This window comes from Sylvia atricapilla, chromosome 9, assembly GCF_009819655.1.
Source record: "Sylvia atricapilla isolate bSylAtr1 chromosome 9, bSylAtr1.pri, whole genome shotgun sequence".
Taxonomy (NCBI): Eukaryota; Metazoa; Chordata; class Aves; order Passeriformes; family Sylviidae; genus Sylvia; species Sylvia atricapilla.
In genome coordinates, this window is record NC_089148.1 from 5205571 (window position 1) to 5229559 (window position 23989).

A 23989-nucleotide genomic window follows, 5' to 3' on the forward strand; every position below is an offset into this window, starting at 1 on the left:
CAGAGGAGAAAACCAATTCAGAAGTGATGGGAGAGTAGCTTTTTACATACCTGGGTGGTGGGAAATTACTTAGTTGTAAATGGTTCAGGCAGTAGAGCAACAGTGTTTGAAGATATTTTTCGGTGCCTATTTGAAAAGAATAATCAGAAATACCCAAAAAGGAGATGCCTTTCATGAACGGAATGAATGGATAGAAAATCTTTGCCATGGAAAGGTTGCTGAACTTTTCTTACCTGAGAGTTGGACTTAGAACAGATGTCCATAAATTAGCTTGACAACCCTTGCACTCTATAGTGACCTTCTTCTGGTGGTTAATCTTCTTGGACTGTTTTTACAACCCCTTGTCATGGTATCAGGTGAGGGAATTATTCTGCAAAGTCATTCTCCTTAGTGGAAGGCAGCTGCTTTTATCCAGATCTTTGCAGTGCTGGGTTTGGAATGATACACACACAGCTGGACTCGGCACTTTGAGTGGGGATTTACAGTACAGGGATAAAAGGTGAGCCAAGGTGGAGAAACAGTTGATATCCCTGTTTTAGGAGCAGAAATTAAGCACAGGCAGGTCTTTACCTCCTTGCTTCTTATTTTCATGTGAGCTTTCCCCTTTTGCAAGCTCTCTGTCAGCATCAGAGCACCCAGAGAGTGCAGGGGGCTCCAAGGGACCCTGAGTCTCTGCAGTCCCTGGAATGTGAGCAGAGGGAATGTGGTGTTATTCTAGGGAGTGACCTTTCCTCCAAGCTGCTTAGCTCCATGGAGAGTCCAGTCCCAGCCCATACAAATGAAGTGCAAGGGGTGTGCATTTCACAATTGCATTAGTGGGCTATAAATAGGGCCATACATCCGCCTCTGGCGCTGGCTAGAGAGGAGCCAGGATGTGTTTTCTGGCAGCCTTGGTGCTAAAGGAAATCCGTTTATTTTATGGTACAGACACACTTAGTTTTTCACCTAATATTTTAAAGACAATCTCTGGCATTCATTGCCTATCTGTGGGTGCAAACGAGGAAAAACCATGGTAAAAATGCCATATACTTTCAATTACTGTAGTGTTCCTTTTGCCATTTTCCAAGAGTTTTTATTACTGGGCCACAAATGTGGAGAAATAAAAAACCAAGAGAAAACCCCAAAGCCTGAAATTTGGTCAGAAAAGACTCACTCTGGGGAATAATTCCCAATTCCCCAGGTTAGCCTTGTGTAGCTGCATGGTTGTGTATTCATTTCAGCAACACAAGGCTAAAATCTTTAAGGCTGTAATTTTATAGTAGGAAATAACTACTGGTAGAAATAGCTGTTAAATACAAAGAAAAGGTACCTGACCAATAAGTATTTGTGTATCTTTGGCATACACAGCCAAAGGTGCCTTTAGACGATAGAGGAAGTGAACATAGAAGGCATTTCTCCAGGAGGTAATTCTCCAAAACACTATGCCTTCATAGGTATTTCAAATAAATATTACAACCAAGTGGTCTCATGTTCTCCTTGGTCAGAGGCTCAAGACTGACAGTGCTGTCTTGAGCTAGCAGCAGAAAAAAATGAGAAAAAATGGAAAACGTTAAGACTTGTGCCTCGTGTGCTTGTGAAAAACAAAGCCTGGCTTCTGCTGAGTGGGTGTCATTATGCCCTGCCATTATGCCTTGCACTTTTTATTCTTACCTGTATTAGTGGGGGCTCTGGCAGAAAGGATCAGGTTTAGAGTGCTTTTAAATTCTATTATTCCTTTCTGCTCTTGTCACAGGAGCACTGCAGGGGCTGTTCAGGCAACTCGGATGCAGAGCACTTCATGTTCTGTGGTAGTGGGAAGGAGCATGCAGTCACCTTTGTTTCCAGAGTTATGGCTCCAGGAATGATCAGAGGGAAAAAAAAAAAGGTGTAGTGGTTTGGTTTTTTCCACTGAAGTCCCCTAAATTGTGTATTTGTTACAATTGCATGTGTGTTATCCCCTGAATTTGTTGTTGAGTGGTCACAGCCCCAAGGCTGCCAGAGCTCCAGGAGTGTTTGGACAATGCTCCCAGGGATGCACAGACTGGGACTGTTGGGGTGTCTGTGCAGGGACAGGGTTGGACTGGATCATTCTGGCGGGTCCTTTCCATCTCAGCAGATTCTCTGATCCTCTGATTCCATGGTATACTGTATTTCTAACTGTAGGAACTGGGTGCATCTTGAGATCTTTTTAGGGTGAAAGTACCTGTCTAATACAAGTGCTCTAAGCACGTATTTCTTATTTTGATTTCTTTTTAGCTATTACTGAGCTCTTTTTTTTTTTTTCCAGACATCAGTATTTTGCTTTTTTTAAAAAAGTGTTGCCCATAGGGAAGGGAAGAAGGCATGGAAAATCTGTAGCCAGAGTAAAATATTGATATTTCCAATAGATTACTTTTGGAGTTGCTACATGGTCTGTAAGTGAAATAATGTAATTAACTTCTGTATCTTTAGCATCCGGTAATGTGCTCTGTATTTTATAAATCAAGTTTTCTTTAGATCTCCCCTCTTGGTTTAAAGAAATTTTGCCAGTGAGGTGATGTTACTGGTTCTGGGTATTTATTCAGTCCCTTCTGTATTGGAATTAATAAAAATGAAATAGCTGCCGATTCACAAATACCCTTTGAGGTCCATGAGCAGGGAAAATTTGATAGCTTAATATTAATAGAAAAAAAGTTACTATGCCAGAAAGGGTATGAAAATCCATTTCAAGTCATACGTTGCAGGGCAACAATCTCATTTAATAGTTGACTGATTGAGAATGGCATTGTTTGTTAAGGAAAGAGGAATTGGCTTTTTTATTGACAAGGAAACTGAAGGCACCTCATCCTGTGTTTGCAATAATAGGAGACGTGTAATTTCAGGGGTGTGGTCATGACTTATTTTCCAGGGAACACTTGGGGCAGCTCCCTTCAGGAATGGTTTTGGGTGGAAGGATATCTTAGAGGGGCTGTAAGAGGCAGGGCTTCCAGAAATGGTCAGTTAGGTATTTTTCCTGGAGTCCAATAGTCCCTGACTGGTTCTGTGCCAAAGTGGGGGATGTTCAGTACACAGACAGATGGGGGCGGGGGGAGGGTCAGCAGAGACTGGGAGTTTCATTAATGACATTGAAAAACCTGAAAAGAATTAAATATTTTGTGCTTGGTGGGTTTTTTTAACTTTCTGAGGGAGAATCTCAAACCAGAGCAGTGAAATGGAATTGAAGAAGCCTTTCCAAGCTGGCTGTGCTGTGCTGTGTTCAAGGCAGCCTGGATCCAGACACCCACCTGGGGGCTTCATATGAACACTTTCATATTTTCAGCTTCATATTTTCAAGGCACAGACCCTTTGTTTTTCTCCTGTCCATTCCTTTAATTAATCTCTCTGCTGCTTGTTTCCTCTCCTGCTTTCATTTCTCAATTTCATCTTTTTAGTGGGCTAGATAATTGCATTTACTGGGTATCCTTCCTGCCAAGCACTGTGGCTGTAATCTCCTCCACCTGAGAAATGGTTTCCTTTGAACAACCTGGCATCTGCCTCAAAGTTATGTGTTAATTAAATGAAAACAAAAAGGTTAAAAAAAAAGTGTCTTTGTATATGTATGTATATGTATATATATATGTATATATGAATTATATAGTTTGAGCAAGCAGAAAATATGGGTAGCTGAAAGATAGTTATGAGTGCACACCACCAGCACTGTTCTTTGGCTTTGTAATTACAGAGGAGTGCACAAAAGTCTTTAATTATATGATCACATGGCAGGTTTTTTCAATACCATCTCACATATGGTGTTTCCTCAGATCTTGAACACAAAGACAGTACGAGCAAGGCAGAAATTGTGTGTTTAGTATTAATGGGATTTGGGGATGTTGAGGTGGTATTTTAAAATCTTTGCTGAGATAATGAAATGGCCCGTGAGGCTGTGGTTCCTCTGACCTATCTACAGCTAGGGTAGACCTGGCAGAAACAGGGCAGTAGGCCCGTGCCCCTGGTGTAAGGTTAGTTAAAATAATCCTTAATTCATAAAGTGATAGAAAATTGTATGTACAACTCCAGTTTTCACAGGGCTTGGACTCTATGACAGCTCAAAATGTAGAGTAGCCCTGGGGGCTTTTTGACCAAGAAGAAACCAAGTAGTGGTAGGAACCAAGAAGAAAAAACAAGCAGAGGGAACCAAGAAGAAACTAAGTGAAGATGGGAAGCAAGTTACCCCCTCCTTGATTCGTATCAGCTGATGTACAGTGGTTTATTTCTGCAAGTCACTTGCCAAATGTGAAAATTTGACCTGTAGAAACAAGGGAGCTAAATGATGGCTTCATCATCACCTGCTGCCTTTAGACTGTGGGGAAAGGAATCAGAAAACCCAGGATACACAGACTGAGGAGCAGCAGCAGTGCAGGGATTGGGACAGTGCCTTTTCCCATGGGCAGATATCAGGCTGGGAGAGGACAGTTTCCCAAGGGATGGAGAGCTGTGAGAGGTTTGCAGCTCTGGAAACTGCTGACAGCACTGGTGAGGGGTGGGTTAATATGGCAATATGAGGGTTTGTGCTTCTCCAGCAGCGAAGATCAAGATTATATCCAGGACAGTTAAGGAATGGAGCTATGTTCTGTCAGACCTGTCAGCCTCAGAGATTGCTGCTGAAAGATGTCATGGTTTGAGCCTGCAGGAAGGAGGTTTGATAAAGTAGAAGGGAACTTGCTAAATTTTTTCAGGTGGGCATTGCCCTTGAGAGGGAGTGGATGTTTCCCAGGGCACTGAATATGCCATAGGGCTGCTGGATAGCTTAGAGAAGAGCTAATTCCCTGTCTCACTGAATGTCCTTCCAATTCTGCAGGAATCCTCCATTTAGGGACTGGCTTTTGTTACACTGAGTGTCTCAATCCCTTGTTTCCCTCCAAAAAAACCCCAACCCTAGCAGTCACATCTGTCCTGTGCAGAAGGAGTTGTTGGCATTCCTTGGGTACATGTTAGGGTTGTGTAGGAGGAAGAAAAAGTGCTTGAGGGTGGGCTTTGCAGATGTGCTGTGATCTGTGTGGTGTGTTGATTTTTAAGAGCTGTTCTGTCAGAGGATTTAGATTTTGTTGGCAGAATTGGTGTGTCGTTCGTGTACCTGTTCTCTGTTTAGTATCTGGTGGTGTCCACTGCCTCGACTCCCAACAGTGGCTGTATTTTTAGATTGGATTAGGGTAAGGTAAATTAAATTGGGAAATCTGAGTGAGCATTTTCAGATAATCCTTTGAGAAAAATGGGTTGACTTATTTCCTAAGCTATTTTTATTATTCTTTTCATGTTAGTAAAACCATCATCACTTGGATCAAGAATTGCCTGTGAATTGATAGCTTTGAGGGTTGGTAACAGAAGAGAACAACAAGCTGCTCACCCAATACTGGTTGACTTCCAATGAAATTTCACTCCCAGTCCACATCCAAGTGGGTCAGAAACCCACCCCCACAGCTGAGCAAATGCTTCAACTCTGTAGAATCAACTGCATAGAGCTGCTGCTTTCTGTGAGTGCTTGAAGCTGGATCCTAGAAGATAACTTAGATATCCTCCATTTCTTAATATTTAGTTCAAGAAATAACAAATTGCTGGATTTTTGCAGCTACTTTCTCTGACTGTTGACTTTTTTTGGGATTTTTGACGTAACTTCCCTGGTATCCAGGGAGTTGATGGCCACATCCATAACAGAGATGGAAGAACCTAAGTTATCTAAGATGGAATAACCTAAGCTCATCTCACCCTTCCAGTCCTCCAGACCAGCTGGACATGAACCCGTGGCACTCAAGGTTGATGGCTCAGGTGGTGGGAACTGCAGCCACCCAAGCAATCTGATTCAGCTCCTTGACTGTCCTGGTGGTCTGTGATTTTGGTTTTCCTCCTGATGTGTGGCCTGGCTCTTTCTAGAGCTGAGCCTACCACTGCTCGTGTCCTTGCAGTGCAGCTGTGGATCTTGGAGTGTTCCTCCTTCCCAGTGGCACTGGAGATGGGCTCCAGGAGAGCTGCATCCATCTCCAGCATCCCAGCACAGGCAGGACATGGAGCTGTTGGAGCCAGTGCAGAGGCGGCCATCAAGATAATCAGAGGGATGGAGCAGCTTTGCTGTGAGGGAAGGCTGGGAGAATTAGGATTGTTGAGTCTGGAGAAGAGAAGCTTCAGGCCTTCCAGTGGCCTTCCAGTGCCTAAAGGGAGCTGACAAAAAAGATGGGAGTGACTGTTTACAAGGGGTGGAGGGACAGGACAAGAGGGAATGAATTCTCACTGCCAGAGGGCAGGGGTAGATGGGTTATTGGGAAGGAATTGTTCCCTGTGAGGGTGGGGAGGCCCTGGCACAGGGTGCCCAGAGAAGCTGTGGCTGCCCCTGGATCCCTGGCAGTGTCCAAGGCCAGGCTGGACAGGGCTTGGAGCACCCTGGGATAGTGGAAGGTGTCCCTGCCCATGGCAGTGAGTGGAACTGAGTGGTTTTTAAGGTCCCTTCCCACCCAAACCATTCTGGGATGTTTGGCATGTTCTGCACTCAGCATCTAAGTGGCTCACCTGCTGTTCTATGTTTCAGTTCAATTGCATCAAAATCTCTTATGGTTCTTAACAAATATTTTTAGAAAAAGCGATTCAGTCTTTTATCTAAATATAGCTTTGAGCTTTCAAGCCTTTGGGAGAGGGGAGCACGTGAAGCTTTGATCCATGGCATTCACAGCAGTAGGAGCACTTTCTGCACCTGGCAGAAGTAAGTACAGTGCAGGGGAATTTGTTAGACAGAAAGCTCCTATTTTACAGAACAGACATGTGGTTAAGTGTGGATGGGGGATAAATCTTGGCATGTCGTGTGATGGAAAGGCAAGAGAAACTGCAGAAAAATATGTGGCACAGAAAAATGAAAGTGTGTTTAGAAACTTCCCTCTCGGTGGTACGACTGAAGTACCACTCACCTCCTGCCTGATACTTGATATCTTGCTAAAAATAGAGAAGAGGCTCACCCATCGTCCCTCTTGGTGACAGGGGAACCAAATCTGTTCGTCCTTAGATGTCTGAAATGGGAATACAGTGTAAATCAGCATTCTATTTATTTACATATTTAAAGGCTTGCTGTTTTACCAAATACTTCTGTGGAAGTCACAGTGACTCTAGATACATTTGATGAAGTTATGGTTTTTTCTAGTCTTGTTCTTTCCTTTAAACTGAGCTAGAATTAGTGCCATTGCCCACAGTCCTGTGGTAAAGGCACTTATGGCCTCGTCTGGAAGTGCTGAAGACATTTTTCTCATGGGAACCACCACAGTTTTGTGCCCCCCACCCAGTAATTGTTTCGATATTCTAAGTTGATATGCTCATTTATCACTGAAATTGTTATTAATGAGTGCTGTTTTTCTTTGTCACATTGCCATGGCAACTGGGTGACATGTTTGAGTGGAATTATCTGTTTCCAGATGGAGATCTTCATTCATAAGATTTGCCTGCTGAGAATTTTTGCAGCATATTCAATTTCAAAATTCTTCCTCCCTATGCCTTTCCACAGTTTGGAGCTAGAAGCGTTCCTGCTTTCTGGTTTATATCCTGTGATTTTGTGGTGGGTGTTATGCTTGCAATATTTCTGTCTTTTGCGGTTCATTTATGCTGTTTTTCTTTTGATTTAATTGAGTTGCTTTTCTTCAACTCAGGATGATGTGACAGTCCTGTAAAGCCATTCCTCCCCCATATGAGTTATTGGAAATTTTCTCTTTTTATATAATACACCACATAATAGAAGACAGGTCTTGGTTTTGTTTTTGCTCCTGAAAGGAGCATAAGGATGCATTTCTCTTTACATATGATATGTCACATTCTGAATGATAGTATCCTACTTTTTTTTAATCATAGTCACTACCTGATTTTTAGTTCTATACCAGAAAGAAGCCTGAACATGTTTCACTTCTCTTTTTTATATAAAACTGTATTTAGGAAAAAGACCATGGTAAATATGCATAGAGTACAGATTTCCTTTATCCTGAACTTCTTACAGTTGTAAAGGTCTTGTTGGCTGCCAGACTTAGTGAGGTCCTACTGGATCTCAGTCAACATTTCAGGATTTCTCTGGATTTGTTTCTGATCACTCAGACCAAAATACCTCAAAACGCTGTGTTTACTTCAGTAGAAATCAGAAGGTAAAACTTCAAAGATGATTTTTATCATCCTTCTTCAACTCCAGGCCATCCTTACGTTATTGAGCAAAACCAGGTTAGCAGTTTGCCCTTACCAACAGGAAAGGCATTAAGGGCCCGTTCATTCAACCTGTCTTTAATCTAATTTTCATATTCATCTAAAACTATTAATGCCAGTACACCTCATGATCTACTTCAAAGTCTGTGCATTGCATAAACATCCCTTTTGCACTTGCAGTGCTTTCGTCCTGCCAGTAAGTTTAGAACAAGAACAATCTCATAAATAGCTCAGAATCTGTAGTTTTGGAACACCTTACCTTATGTGTAAGGTATCTATATAACACAAATTTTGTCTTCACCTAGTCAAAAAAAGTCTATATATCATTGTGTCCTCCCAAAAAAGAACATAATGCAGTGCAAGACCCATCTTCTGCAAATAATGATTTGATTTTAATTCCTATATTTAGCGTATTTGAAATAAAGGATGTTGTCTTACCTGTCAATAAGGTGTTACTTCTCTGTTACACCAGCAAGCCGTGTCCTCTCTAGCTGTATAATTCTGTATAATTACTTAGCTGTTCTTTTCCCTTGCAAAGTGGAATCATATCTATTTATACCTCCTTCCAGCAAGAGACTACTCAATACTAACAAATGGTACCAGTGCATTATATCAGTGCTCTTTGTTTTAAGGAATATATTTTGCCTGTGATAGGGAGCTAGGAGAGCTTATGAGTAATGATGTTGCTTCAAATGTGATGGATCTCTGATCTGCTCCCTTCGTTTCTGTAGCTGTGTAGCTGATAAAGCAGTTGTTGATGGCTCAGTTATCAACCAAAACGAAGTTGATCTCTGGCTTTCCACAGGCCAGTGCTGCATTTGCCTTCTGGTCTGATCTTGGTGCATGCAGAGCTTGCTCAGAGCCCCTGGGATGGCTGGAGCTGGAAAGTGCCTGGCACCCAGGGCTGTTCATCACTCCTCGAGGCACTGGAGCCTGAGTGCCAGCCCCTCAACCCCTTCCCCAGTGTGTCTCATCCCAGGAGATAATCTCTTGGCCTTTAAAGGAGATGCTCAGCTTTAGATTGTGTCAAAGCTTTATTGCTTTTTGAGATACAAGCAGAGATTTCTTCTGCTCAAACACATGCCATGTATTTTAGCCAGGACATTTATATTAATTTTATAAGACACTTCTGTTACTAGGCTGATTCTGCCAACATCTGCAGGGGCTCCCTGATTTTTTTTTTTTTTTTTTTTTTTTTTTTAATCTGTATCCACAGAATCACAGAATGGGCTTGGATTGGAAGGGATCTTAAAGCCCATTCAGTGCCATCCCCTGCCACGGGCAGGGGCACCTTCTACTAGTCCAGGGTGCTCCAAGCCCCGTCCAGCCTGGCCTTGGACACTTCCAGGGATCCAGGGGCAGCCACAGCTTCTCTGGGCACCCTGTGCCAGGGGCTCCCCATCCTCACAGGGAGCAATTCCTTCCCAATATCCCATCTAACTGTGCCCCACTGAGATGCCATTCCCCTAAGGAAAAATTGGATTTCACCAAAGTAAGACTTTCTGTTTGCTGTGGTGGATTCAACTTGTCCAAAAAAATGTTGTGAAAAATTACTGGTTTATTTTTGGAAACTTTCTTGCTGCTGCATATCTTGGGCATAAATTATCCAGGTGTCTGCAGTTCTGCAGTTGGTAGGATGGAGGGGAGAGTAGCATCAGTTGTGCTGGAGGTAATTGAATACTTATTGTATCATCAGGAAAGTCCTGAAGTTTACTAACACTGTTGGCACCATCTCTGGAAATATCATAAGAAATCTGTGCAAAGTTCTCTGCCACCAGTTCAGAGCTACTTGATGCATCTTGCAAATGATGCAGCATTTGAAGGATGTGTGCCCATGTTCATTGTGAATTTAGAGTTTTTGATCTCTAAGAAGACTCCATCCTGTCCACGTGTTTCAGAATTTCTCATGTCAGTCTGATTATCCTGGCTATCAGTCAGGGACTCCTCGGTGCCCTGGTTGACTTGCTCCAAGGGATAATGTGTCCAAGGAAACATCCCTCCTATACCATCCCCACGGGATCAGCTGCTGCCTGGATGTGGTGTTTGTTCACAATTAATCTCTTGGAATAAGCAGCAGGCACGTTTCAGGGTGATCTTTGCCATGGAATGTCAGCCCCTCCGTACCCTTTTCCACAAGGCTGGGCTGAACTTCCTCTCTCCTCCAGTGCACACAGACTGGCTGTTGGTTGGGAAATGTCCTTTATGCTGCTTTCTCTTGCTCATCTGTTTCCCCATTCAGATCCCTGTGTGCCTCTGTGGGAGTTTGATGCTTTTTCTGCGTGTGGGTTTTATTGCTAATCACAACAGAGAGCACTGAGGCAGGGAGGAAAATGTAAGTTAGATAATTGCAGTCAATCACCTACTTCTAATTCTCGGGCTTTATTGTGTTCAGCCCTTTTGGGTTTATGAATTGTCACCTCCAGACTAGCTGAATTACACTGGAAAAAAAGAAAAAAACCCAAACCAAACAATTAAAAAAAAATGCTCAGAGTTGTTCACATTTACCAGTCTGATAATACCATCTTACATACTTCCATCTGATTTGAGGCTCTGCATCTGAGATGCTTCTATTTGATAGATTCAGTTTATTTAAACTCTGTAATAAAGAAAATGTATAGATGTGGGCTAGACCAAATGCAAAACCATATGATGTATTTTTTGAAGTAAGATTGTTTTTCAAAACAGGTTTGTTTTAGAAATCAACCTTACTTTTCAAAGCAAGGCTTATTTAACTTCTAGACTTTGTGCTTAACAGTTTCCTGAAAACAACTTTGTCTAAATAATATTGATTCTTTTTTGAAAACTACAGTAACCCAGAAAAATCTGTTTGTGCTTTGTTTTTCCCTTAGTATTAGTGAGAGAAATTGCTTGAAAACCCAAAGAAACAGCGGAGAGTTTGTGCAGTGTCTTCTAATTTGCCATATTTTGCCCTTTATTCTCAGTGTACTGTGACTCATTTCACTTTATATTGATATAAGTTTCTCTTCTGCATTGTTTATCCTGGCTGGAGGAGGGTGGATGCACGACTCTGGGTGATTTTTCCGATAGATTAACATGCTACAAAGATAACCAGAGCAAAAAGTGACTGAGCAATGCCAGTGTTGGTCCTGTAAGAACTGGATTCACGGACTGCAGGGAAGAATAATTTCTTCTGAAATCCCATCTTGTCCTACCTAGGAAAAAAAATCCCTTGTTGGAGCTTTGGGTTTACAGTGGTATGGCACCTGTATGTTAGATAATATTTCCATACTGGCCTTATTGCTGGGAATTCTAGTATTTGAGGAGCTGATAAACGTTAGGGACAAACCAAGAATCTTACTTTTCTTACTTATTTTCAGGCTGAATTTCTGTCTGGGTAATGTTTGTGTGCAGGAAAACTGGTTGGTGGAGGAAGTGGGAAGAGGAAGATGGTCAGCATGGGGCCTTTTCTCCAGAAATCATTCCATGACTATGCATTGTGTCATTAGGAAAAAGAAAATTTAAAAAGGGGCGAAGTGGTTATGGTGTGGGTTGGCTTTTTTCTACCTTTTAACCTACATTTTCAGTACCTCCATCAGCTTTGCTGCACAGGGAACAGCCATGGGCAGCCTTCTCTCGAGTAACCACAGTACATGGCTTGTTGGTCCACTGAGATTGAGAGTCCAGGCAGGGTGCAGGAGCAAAGAACTTGTTTGTATTGAACATGTGAAACAGAAAACTAGGAATTTGGGAGAGAGTACACACCAAACATCCCTGTTTCCTGGTGCCATGGCTATATTAGACCAGAAAGCTACTGAAATTCTTACTGAAGCTTCAGGCAGGAGAAACTTCCTTTATATTAGTCACATGTAAGCCTTTGAAAAGATATAAGTGTAATTTTTAGTTGCTTTGCTTTACTAGGGTCTATTCTAGTCAGCTGTTTTGGTTTTAGTTTGGTTTTTATCCCAGCTGCTGAACTACACTGGTTCAAATTTATTTTTTTTTCTTTTTTTTTTTTTCTTGGTGCTCAGATGAGTATAGGATCAAACCAGTGGAAGAGGTCAAATACATGAAAAATGGGGGAGAAGATGATCAGAAAATAGCAGCCAGGAACCAAGAAAACTTGGTAAGGATTGAACTTATCACTTCTCTACTGAACTAACGTGGCTCTGCGTTTGTAATGGAATATGCACATGCAGCACCCTCCAGCTCCGGCTTATGCGAGGCAAGAGGATTTTCTCCAGAATGTCACAACTCCCTGCAAAGCTCTCATGGAAGGTGCAAAACATGACTTTTTCCTGCTTGTCTTTCTGAATTAGGCTCTACTTGATCTTGGAGTGAGTGCCTCCATGATTTTAAGTCACTCCCCTCCCTTGCAGATCCGAAAATACGCTTTATTTGGAAATGTGTGTGTCTGTGTTACAAACGAGCTGGAGTAAAACAGCACTTCCCTGCCATTAAGAAAATGACCTACTTATGTAGATAGTATTTACTCTACACTTGCTGGTTTTCTGTATTTTAAAATTCCCAGAGAAGGCAGTTTGGAACAGAAGAAAACAATATGTTCATAACACAGCAGCCACAAAAATCGTGTGTGTTTCTTTTGCCCCGATTTGAGCACTTTGCCAGCTTGTAGCTCCACTTAAGGCAAGACAATCACAGGTAAACTCTTAAGACTACTTGAAATAACCAAGATGCTGTTGAAGCAGAATAAAAATCACAGTTGAGTCACTTCTGGCATTTCTGAGAAGTTGTGTCTTCTCTTCTAAAGCTGAAGGGCTGTATGTTTTGTTATTGGCTGTCTGGGTCTTTGCCCAGTCGAAGCTTTCAAAGACATCCCACAATTTTTCCATAGTTGGGTGCAAGTTCTCATGTCTGGTTGCACTCATTCAGTGCAGCTTTTCTTCATGTAGAATGGTTGGGGTTTTCCCCCTCGATCTGTAGGTCCAGAGGGGAAACAGCAGCAGCAGATCCCAGAGGAACCATAACCAGTATCACCAGCTGAGGATTTGCCTTTTGCCATTACTGGGCGGCTGTAGAAAAAGCCACAGTTTGGGATTTTTTTACTTTTCATGAAGATGTGAGCTCCAGCAACCTGGCTACTTTATATTTCCTCTCCTAGACACACATACTTCCTTTACATGACTGCAGGTGCATTCCTGTGGCAGATGGAGTTTATTTTGCTGCCCTGTCCTGTGGCTGAGCAGCAGGCAATACGATTTCTTCTTCAACCTCCAGATCAGCTATTTGCTACCTGCAGTTTTGCATTGCTGGTGCATTGCTCCAGTGGGTGGTCCAACTTCAGCTTGAGGCAGGATTTGGAGGATTTTTTAGAGGTTTTTAACAGCTTTTTGAGGAGTCCCATGCAGGACCAGGAGTTGGAGTCAGTGATCCCTGTGAGTCCCTTCCAGCTCTGGATATAGTGTGATTCTACGTTAGATTTTCAACTGGCCTTCAGCTGTAGTTAAATGAGAGTATTTCTATCAGTACCATGTCACTGGAATGACAGGGAGGAAGAGCTCAGGAAAACTCAGGTCTGCTGGAGTGACAAACTTGCTGAAGGTCTATTCAAAACTAGCTCAAGCCATTCTGCACTATGGTTGGTGCCACCTGTCTTTGGCACCCAAGTGTTCACCTGATTAAATGTAGAGGAAGAGCACAGTGCTTCTTACTTTACTATTGATGGCTCATGTTTGATGAGAGCAGTGGGTTATATTGAAAAATGTAACAATAAAGATTTGAAAGGCTGGTGTAGCTCTTCTTTTGTCATGTTTATCAGGAGGGGAAGAAAAAAAAAAAAGCCAATAACACAAGAAAGTCTTCAGCCAGACAGGATGGATATGCTTTAAAACAAAAACTGTCTTGCCCACCAAGAAGGCTTTATTTTCCTTTTCCTCATCTTACTATAAGGAGATTACCTTGTCTGTAATATATGCAGCTTTTTAATCCTGGGAATTGTCAAGTCCTCATCACTTCTGTTTTTTTTAAAGGGGTTTCACTATTCAAGTTCTCCTCAGTAAACATGTTTTAACTCACTGCTTAGAGGATGGGTTAAGCTACCCATCACTGAGGCTTTAATTTCCTAAACCTGTGAGAAGTTGGCAAGTGCTTACATAATCCTGTCTTCTCATCAGCCATTTCCAGGCAACTGAAATTTTAGGAACAAGAAAAGGCGGTGGGAGAATTGACTGGCCTTTTCTCCTCCTCTCTTGTTTCTTAATCCCACATTTCATTATTGTCCACAGGGCTGCAAATTCACATCCCCTTCAGAAACACAGCCCAGATGAGATGTATAACCTCACTGTCTGGGAACTGCTCTGGGTTGGTTATCTTACCCCCTGATACTGGTGCTTGAATTATGTTATTCAGATGCCACTGAATTTTTTGATCCCATTATCATCTCTGTTACTTTTTTAAGGTATTTTGAAGTCTTGCTTAAAAAAAAAAAAATCTCAGCTCAAGTGAAAATAAACCCGCTTCCCTTGCAACTTGGGCTCTTTGATGTGCTGCCATCTCTGCCTTTGGTGCTGCAGTATTTCTGAGTTGGGGGAGGAAGGTCACATGAGTAGATAAAGAGAATGGGAGGACATGGCAGTCATCAGGGAAGCTGTCATTTCACACAGGGTGCTGAGCTCGGAGCCCCAGGTTGTGATTCTGCTTGAGAAGAGCCAGAGAAGGGCTGGTACCAACGTGGGTATCTGTGGGAGAGATGAGGCTCTGTCAGTGAATCACCACCTTCTCAGCTTCAACCTGAGGCTCAAAACTTGAGCAGCTCTGGGACAGTGAAGCAGAAATGCTCTTTAGACACAGTGCCAATGGGAATGGCTGTGCTGGGGCTGTCTGCCAGGGGAAACACAAGATGCTTCACGGGAAGACATTTTCTGGCGGAATCAAAGCCCCCCTTGGGTTAAAATGTAGGCTTTTGACAAGGGAGAAGAAAAAGAAAATAAGATAAACTAAGCTTGTTTTCCTGTCATTCCTTTGTATCCACAGGCCTGATTCACTTCTTTAGTCAGGTTGTTTCTCCAGTTCTCCAGCTGCCACTGGGATCTCTCTGCTCCCAGTTTCATGCCAGGTACCTCTGACATCTTCCAGAGCATCTCCACCCTCAAAACAAAGCCAGAGCCATTGCACTTGAATTTATAGTCCCACATCCTTGTAGCCTGCAGGATGGGAATGGGATGTAGCCAGGATTAGGTGCTGGAGAGCTGGGGCCACACTAGATGCTGTCACTGCACCATGTGCTTTGGTGGCTGCTCCTCTAAACCAGGGGTGTTTGGAGTCAGATCAACGAAGAACTAGTAGATAGGTGAAAGACAGAAGTCATTTGTTCTACATATTATATATGTTTTTTAATCACAAGTGTTGGTTTGTGCACATATATGTATACACACACACGTGTAAGAAAATATGGAAGCTGTGCTAATTTTCATCTGAGATGGTGCGTAGAAGGTCACATGTGTGCTATTATTCCTGGAGGTAAATGAGCAGCTAGAATGGTTATTTGTGAGTTCAGAAGCAGAAGGCCTGGCTGGGGTGGTTTATTGGGATCCTGGGCTTTGTCCCCATGCCCAGCATGGTGCCAATGTGCCACATGTGTGGCTGAACTCTGCCCTGTGTTAAAACCAAACTTCAGCTCCCCATGACTCCACAGTGGTTGTGCAAAACCTCTCCTGCATTTCCCCATCTTCTTGGGGGAAAGTTTTATGATAAACCTTCTCCAAAACAAAGGGAGTTTTGGCAGCATTGAGTTTGCCACTCAGCAGATCTAGATGGGGTTTTTTGGCCCTAAGTAGTAGCCAAAGCTGATGGTGGATAGTCACGTGGATTTGTCACTTTGAAAGCTAAAATGCCAAAACTCAAGCAGTATTAATATTTTACAAAAAGGTATGACCAAAATAAATAACACATTAATAAAGATATATTAATTTTTTTGTTTGGAAAGGACTGTTCAGCTCTACACCATCAAGTTAAATATACAGAGTACAATTACATAACAGCCTTTTTAATACTTGCAATAGGGCAAATGTAATTGTTCTCATTTCCATACTCTTGCAGCACTCCTGGCTTTCCATTTTAAAATACTACTGCCAGAAAAGGGAAAATGAGATGTGTGGTATTCCTGCAACTTAGCATTGCCTTGGCAAACTTCAGCAGCTGGATCAATTTTCCTCTGAACTGGGCTGTCATAGGTAGATATCCCTGAAAATAGCAAATCCCTAAAGCTGCATTTCTTTTCTGTTGGGTGGTTATCTTGATATTTATTGCATTTCAGGTTGTGGATAACTTTTATTCATCTTTTTCTGGGCTGCACTGGCACAAAAGGCCCATCACTTGCTGGGATTTTTATGTTTTGTTACCCAAACCCCCAAAATAATTAGGTATAATCCTGCGTTTCATCCTGGAGCTTCGCAGTGAAATTACGTGTTAGAGCTTGAGATGAATTCCTGCTGGAGCTAGGAGAAAATTGCCTCTCTGTTGCTCTTGCTACCTCTCACTCCACCTTTAATAACAATGTTTTGCTTTTTGTTTTACCCAATTTCCACAAATTTCCACTCCACTTACCTGCAAATGCAATTTTTGTCTCTCTTGAGCTTCTCAGCCCAGCTGCTGTTCTCCATTTATCACCTAGCTCTACATCACTTGGAATTGCAAATCCCCCGCCTCCGTGACTCTGTATTCAACACCAGTTATCATTTTTTGTACTGATGTGTCTAAAGTAGACAGTAATATCTGATAGATGAAGAGTGTGAAATTAAAAGCCTGGCAGAAAATGCAGAATGAAACACCTTAATAACCATATAAAATGTAATCTGTGAAAGGGAAGACCCCTATTTAAATATATATATTATACACAAGATGTAAAATGCATGTTACAGATACATCAATCGTAAATATTTTTGATGTGCAGTGCAAGGATTGGTATATGTCAAATTCCATATCAATTTAGGAAAATACATTTTAATTCTATCACCAACTTGCCCAATCTTGGTGCTAAAAAAAATGAAATAAAAAAGAAATAAGCCAACTAAAAGAAATACAGTAGCCACTAAGTTTATCTGGGGTGTTTGTGGTGTCTTCCTTTCTAGAGAGGTAAAATACCACCAGGGCAAATTTAAGCATGGAAATATAATTAATTTGGTACTTTAAAATTCTTGGAGCTAGTGCTGCTTATTATTCTTAGGTAAGCTTTGAATTGCAGTGTTTTAAATGCATAACTGCATTTTTATTTCAGCGCTGGTGCAGCACATTGGTGAAGAGCTTTGTAAAAACAGAAGTTAGCACAAAGTAATGCATATTCCAGCGTGAAGATTTCTGTCTCTAATGTCCTAATTATTTATTTTAAACCATTGTGCCGTGGCAGTGTTTCAGAACACACATTTTCAGGATAGAACTTGCCCATGCTCTGCTTATAAGGGGAAGAAAACAATAAATGCCCGAGAGCCTTCAGGCCCTTAGAAAGAAGAGATTTTCCTGGGTTTTGTCTGTCCTGAAGAGTTTGGCTGTGTTAAATCCTGCACTGCCCCCTCGTTTGCTTTCCTTGCTGCATGTGACACTCTCCAGGAGCCCCATTCCACCAGCACGGGGTCAGCTCCAGAACAAGTGTTGGGATAGCTTCATCCTGTTGGTTCATTATCCACTGTAAAAGATGGATATCTAGAAATATATTTTCTGTATGTAAAGGAGAGGCTGTTAATTTCTCTGCATCTTGCCTCACCTATTTCCCCTTATGCTTTCAGGTCACAGAATCCCAGGTTGGAAGGCACCTTAAAGCCCATCCAGTGCCACCCCTGCCAAGGCAGGGACACCTTCCACTGTCCCAGGTTGCTCCAAGCCCTGTCCAAGCTGGCTTTGGACACTTCCAGGGATGGGGCAAGCTGTGCCAGGGCCTCACCACCCTCACAGGGAGGAGTTTTTGCTCGGTGACTCACCCAACCCTGCTCTCTGTGAGTTTGAAGCCATTTCCCCTTTGTCCTGTCACTCCAGGCCCTTGTCCCAATTCCCTGTCCACCTCTCTTGGAGCCTCTTCAGGTATGGAACATCAGTACATACAGATGTAACAGATATATACATATGTATATAGCTTCAGCTTGATGAAATACTTGGAGATGTTGGTTCTTGTGTTGGAATCCAGGTAGGGTGAAACCCACAAAAACACACAGTAAAATGCTGCTTGGGTCATTGTGGGAAGGGAAAAAGAAATTGAGACGCCCTTTTTCTTTGGTTCCTGGGGCATGGGAGTGCTAAAAGGACAAAGTGAGCATCACCAGATGTGCATGAGGATGGGATAATGTGCAGAAATTCCTGTGCTGTTCATCCATCCCAGCTCCTGTGCTGCTGAGAACTGGGAGAGAGCAGGGAATGGAGGGCTCCTAAGGCAGCCTGCTCCCCCACACGTTTTCCCTCAGGGACAGGCATCCACTTTGCCCAGATGCTGTGTCAGCCAAACCCCAGGGCCCGGGGCACCTCTGTGGGAACAGGTCCCACAGGTTCCTCACAGCCCAGCACGGAGCTGCTCCACATCTGGACTCTCCTCCCTTCCCTTGAAGAAACAGACCACAAAAATAAGCCTCAGCTGTGAAAGTGCAGCTCCAAAATCAGTGAGTAAAGGGGAGCCAGGAATTAAAATTCAAAAGTAAATAGATGGAGCAGGGAGGAGTGCTATACCCAGCTCCTTCTGCCCAAGGTGGCAGGGTTCACACTGGGCTACAGGAGGTGGGTGGGCACCTGCAAGGCAAAGATGGGGCTTCCTCCAGGCAGAGCCACTCTGAGCAGTGCTGGGGCACAGAGGGCAAAGCAGGGGCTGGACCCAACCTGGGGAAGGTTCCAGGTGGAGGAAAGTACCCTTATAGGTCTGGATGCCTGGTACCCCATCCCTGCAAGTGTCCAAGGCCAGGCTGGATGGGGCTTGGGGCAACTGGGGTAGTGGAAGGTGGCCATACTCATGGCAAGGGGTGGGACTGGGATGGGGTTTAAGGTCCCTTCCAACCCAAACTAAGAGAAATTTTGCATTCTACTTTTGTAAGATGATACCTAGAAAAACCCCTGGGAAATACAGTCTTTTCCTCCAGTCTTTGTTGATGGGGCCAGAGTTGGCACATTTCACAGTGCATGCCATCCAAGGTTCCCTTTCTGAGAAAAATGAGATTTATAGAATCATCCTTTGGATTTCTTTTTGTCCCCAGAGTCTGGGAGTCTAAATGAATGCTGCCCTATCACTATCAGTACTAAGTAATTACAGCATTTCAATTTTCATAACCCAGCCTCTCCAGTGTTTTTTGCAGCTGAAATAGAAGTGCACAGAAAGGACATGGTTACTGGAGCCAGTTATTTTAAACACTCTGCAATTAGCTCATTTCCATATTGCCCATTTCATTTAAAATTTGCATTGATATTCTTCAAAGAATGGTTTCTCATAATGAATTTATGACAGTTTTAGCTCATTCCACTTACGGGTCACTGCATATTATATAGACATCAAAGTAAATGACTGCACTAGGTATTAATATTCTTCTGGATTCCATTAAAATGGTTCTGGTGAAGAAGTATTCATTTTTCCTCCAGTATTTAATTTTGAAAATTTATAAGATAAATTAACACCATTAGTAAATATTTTTAGCAAGTCAGAAAGTCACAAAAAATGTTGTGTTCCCAGTGTGTTTCTTCAGACCAGACCTTGTTTCCTTCTTCCCCCTTTGGTGAATAAACCCTCACAGTGCCGTGTGGAGAGGTAGAATGATTTTTCAGGTTCTTGATGGATGTGATTTTAAAGTAGAAAGCTTAAAAATACATAATTCTATTTCTTTCAAAGTGTATTAAAATAACAGTGTCCAGGAGCAACATGTAATTGTGGGCTTGATGGTGGAGAAAATGTAGCAGTTATGGGCAGCTCTCAGGAACACGGTTCAGGACCAGCCCACGTCGTTGGTGGAAGGGATTCATGCAAAACCTGCAGAGACATGCCCACTGTCACTTGTGGAAGGAGGTCATTTTCCCTTCAGGTTGTGTTGTTTGCATGCCTGTATCATTTTAACAGGTGAATTTCTGCCTGGGATTTTCCCCCTCCTCTCTGGGAAAGCTGATGCTGTTGAGGAGGATGGACACAGAGCTGTGGGTGAAATAGAGGGGTCATCAGTCATGGCAAGGTGGCAAGTTCTTGATTTAAGTTTCTTCCATGACTGTGAGGACCAGGAACCTTTGGATTCTTTTTTATTCTTTCTAATTTTTTCTTAAAGAACATGAGTGTCTCCACACTTGCAGAACTGAAGCTTTAAGAAAGATGAGCTGTAGGATTTTGCAAGCTGTCAGCAAGAGAAGCTCTCTGTATCCTCTGTATCCTAGTAGGTGTTAATAATTAACTCTGCTGTTTTGGAACAGAGGGTGAGGCAAGATACAGGCAGAATGGATCATGAAGAAATACCTAAAATCACCAGAAGTCACTGCTGGAGACTAAAGCTGTAAATCCAGGCAGCTGCTATGGCCTGAGTCCCAGTTTGGAGTACTCCTGACCTCTTGGTGAGCTGTGATCTCTTGACCTCCTTGTGATAGCAGCAAAGTAGTTCAGCCTTTCATCTGTTCACATTTAATATAGATATTATATGGGTCTGCTCACACTTTCTTTCCAGGGACTCCTTGAGTCCAGGTGGTTGTGGAGCAAATGTAGGGTCTGGGATTTCCGTATCTGGTGAGGTGCTAATTTCATTCTGTTGTAGAGCATGGAGACAACAACAAATTCACCCATAGGTACTTCACAAGCTGTTTATCTGCACAGCCTTTATAATCTCTCAGTTTTAGTCTGAATACAGTATTGCATCTGGAAAAGGGGGAGGGCTGTGCCATTTTAGACCCCAAACTGTGGGGGCAGTGCCTTGGGGTGCATGGGGCAGTGGCCTTGGCAGTCCTGAGTCAATGGTTGGACTGGTGATCTTAGAGGGATTTTCCAACCTTTGTGATTCTATGGATTTATTCATTTTTATGTTTTGAAGCTGAGGTGAAGCCCTTGTGACTTTCGGGGCTGGTTTCAGGCAGATCCTTTGTCCAGTCAATGTGTTTTGGCTGGAACTTGTTTGTACTGCAGGTATTTTTTCAGTAGAAGGTGGGTTTTTTTGCAAAGTTTGCTAATTGATGTATTTGAAGAACAGTTAAAGGAGGTGAACTTGAAGCCAGTCAAATGAAAACTATGAAGATCTCCAATAGACAGTTTTGGGGATTTAAGCATAAAATCTCAGAAGATTTGAGTTGGAAGGGACCTTAGTCCAGAGCCCAAAGAGGAATGTGCATTAGTGAGAGTTAAATGACCCTCCCAGGAAGAGGCTGAAGGGGTAAAGGAGGAAGGGAAAAATGTGACAAGAAAGGAAAAAAGGAGCAGAAGCACCACAAGGAGAGGTGAGAAGAAACTCAGAGGGCTCTCTGCAGCCCTGAATTTCTCTTCTAGCCATGAACAGCACATGATAGCAGCATGTTGCATAATCCGAGTTGTCATTATTTGACAATTCTCTAACTTATTTTGTCAAACACTTTCAGCTTTACATTTGCCGCTTATTTTTTTAAAAGCCCCGTTGCTCCACTGTTCTGGGATTAGAAAATCAGAAGCTCTGAGTCCACTTTGTACCATTATTGTTTTGAAATAACTTGGATTTTGTCTCCTTTTTTACACCAAAATGCAATTTTTCTCCACAGTCTCATCCACATGAGGCTTTTTTCATCACCTAAATTTTTTTTTTTTTTGCTTGATTTTCCCCCAATTCATCCTGCTTATTTAGTAAGAAATGTTAAAAATATCTTTCCAGGCAACATAAACTAGAAGATCCAAGAGTGAGGAGTACTCCCATGAACACGAGTTGCAGCAGAGAGCACTGCTTATTTAACTAAGCTTCAAGTAGACAATGTCTGTTGTACTAAACAAGCATAAAATGTTCCTTTCCTGTTTCAATAGTCACTGCTTTGGTTAGGTTTCCACCTGTTAGGCAGTTTTATGCTCAGCTCATCCTTGAGCAGGAACATTCCCACCACTGCAAGCTGGAGTTTTGTGTTTGCTTGTTCCATATTTTGGTTGTGCCTCACCACTAGATGTGAGCAAAGGTGGGAATTGTTTCACATTTGTCGTGGAGAAAATGGTGTTTTGCTCAAAATGACTTGAAACTATGGTGAACATTTTTGAGTGGACTCCTTTTCTTCTTAATTCTTCCAGGAAAATGCGGGATCTCAGCAGGGGCTGGGCTACCCAGGCTTAGGCTTTTTGGGATGTGCGGGCACACAGCAGGAAAGATCTTGATTTAGTGGTGTCTTCTCTAGAGAAAGGGAAAGAGAGCTGCTGAGGAAGCTCACTGGCTGCATTAACAGGTCCTTTATCTCTTTAGCTGTGTGCTCAGGGTGCCAGGATTGGCACATCCAGGTTTCCCGAGGACCTGGCATGAACTCGGGATGCACTGGCTCACCTGTGTGCGGTTCTGGGAGCTCTGGGGAGGGCACAGCAGCCTCACCTGCACCCTGCCCAGGGGCTCTGTGCTGCAGGGGAGCTGTGCAGCCTCAGGGAGCAGGTGAGGGAGCCAAGAGGGGGGATTTATCTCGGCTGGTGGATTAAAGCAGGATGGATGCAGCCTCCACTCACGGATGGGGAGACTGACGACATTCCTGGTGGTTTTGGGGCTTTGCTGGTGCTCTGTACAACTCCCACCTCCAGGAAAAAGGAGCTGGGCTGCCTCTGGCTGGACTAGAACTGATTCAGCCACCTCCAGTAATAAAACAGTGAGCGTATTCATCCTTCTGCACTGTGTATTCCTACAGCAGGGCTGGAAGGGGCTCAGCCTCATCTGGTTTTCACTATAATTGTGCTTTTGGACTTTGGTTGTTTCCCTTTGATTTTGTGGATAGCCAAGACCAGCTGCTTTTCAGGCAGCTGGAAGACTTAAATGATGTGTGTTGGAAGGGATTTCTGCATTTCAGCTGGTGGAAAGAAGAGTAAGAAATTGGACTAGGAGAAGGGGAAACAATGTAAGAGTATAACATTCAAGAGTTCAGGATTTTTTTTAAGTAAGAAAAAGTCAGGGACATAAAGAAGACCTCTATGGAAATAAGTTTATGCCAGTGAAGGCAAGTACTTTGATATTTTGAAAAAGCTGAGCAGATAATTCAGACTCCTGTGCATACAGAGTTTGGAATTACATGTAGGTATGTTCAAAAATCTCCTGAATAATTAATGAATAATTTCTAATGGAAAGCAGTGGTTTATACAGATACCAAAGTAATACTGACTTAAGTTAATATGCAGCTTAATGTTTGTTCTCACTGAGAAGAAATCCCCCCCTCCTTTTTTTTTTTTTTTTTGGCTTTAAATTGTTTGTTCCTTGTTCCTGGAGGAAGCAGTGTTGGTGCTCAAACAGAGCTCTTGGTGCTCTGCCTTCATCTCCCACATTTGGTTTGTGTGGACCATGCACTGCTCTATCTAATATGTAATCTTTCCATGGGATACCATCAAAGACAGGCAGCTTTTAAAAAATTATAAGCCAACAGATAATCTCTGCATGGGAACACAGGCCAGTGCTTCTTAATAAACTAATCTTACTAAAATTGTGTGTGTATATATTTAAATGTAGTTTGTATTGCAGCAGCACCTGAAGGCAAGTGTTGGGAATCAGAAGCAGCTGCTCTGCCTGCAAACACAGCAAGAATGGGCCCGAATGTTACCAATTCTTCCCCAAAATTTCATCCAAACACGTACGTTTATTCCAAAATCCTTGTAGTTCCAGGAGAGTGGCCTGAAGGGAGTTTCCAAAGCTGAGGGTGTTTAAAAAAAGGCACAACCTGGTGAGGAGAAAATTCTGTGGCACAGGTTTGTTGTGTTGTCATCTTCCCCCAAGAGAGAGGGACCTAGGGG

The 23989-nt window shown here is 42.7% G+C and overlaps 1 protein-coding gene across 1 annotated transcript in view; it reads left to right on the forward strand.

The window, feature by feature from the left end:
- C9H1orf21 (chromosome 9 C1orf21 homolog) overlaps window positions 1-23989 on the forward strand; it is a 112945-nt gene that overhangs the window by 56443 nt on the left and 32513 nt on the right. The window contains exon 3 of the mRNA XM_066324665.1: window positions 12144-12238. Coding sequence (XP_066180762.1) covers window positions 12144-12238 — 95 coding nt within the window. The remainder of the gene's footprint in view (window positions 1-12143; window positions 12239-23989) is intronic.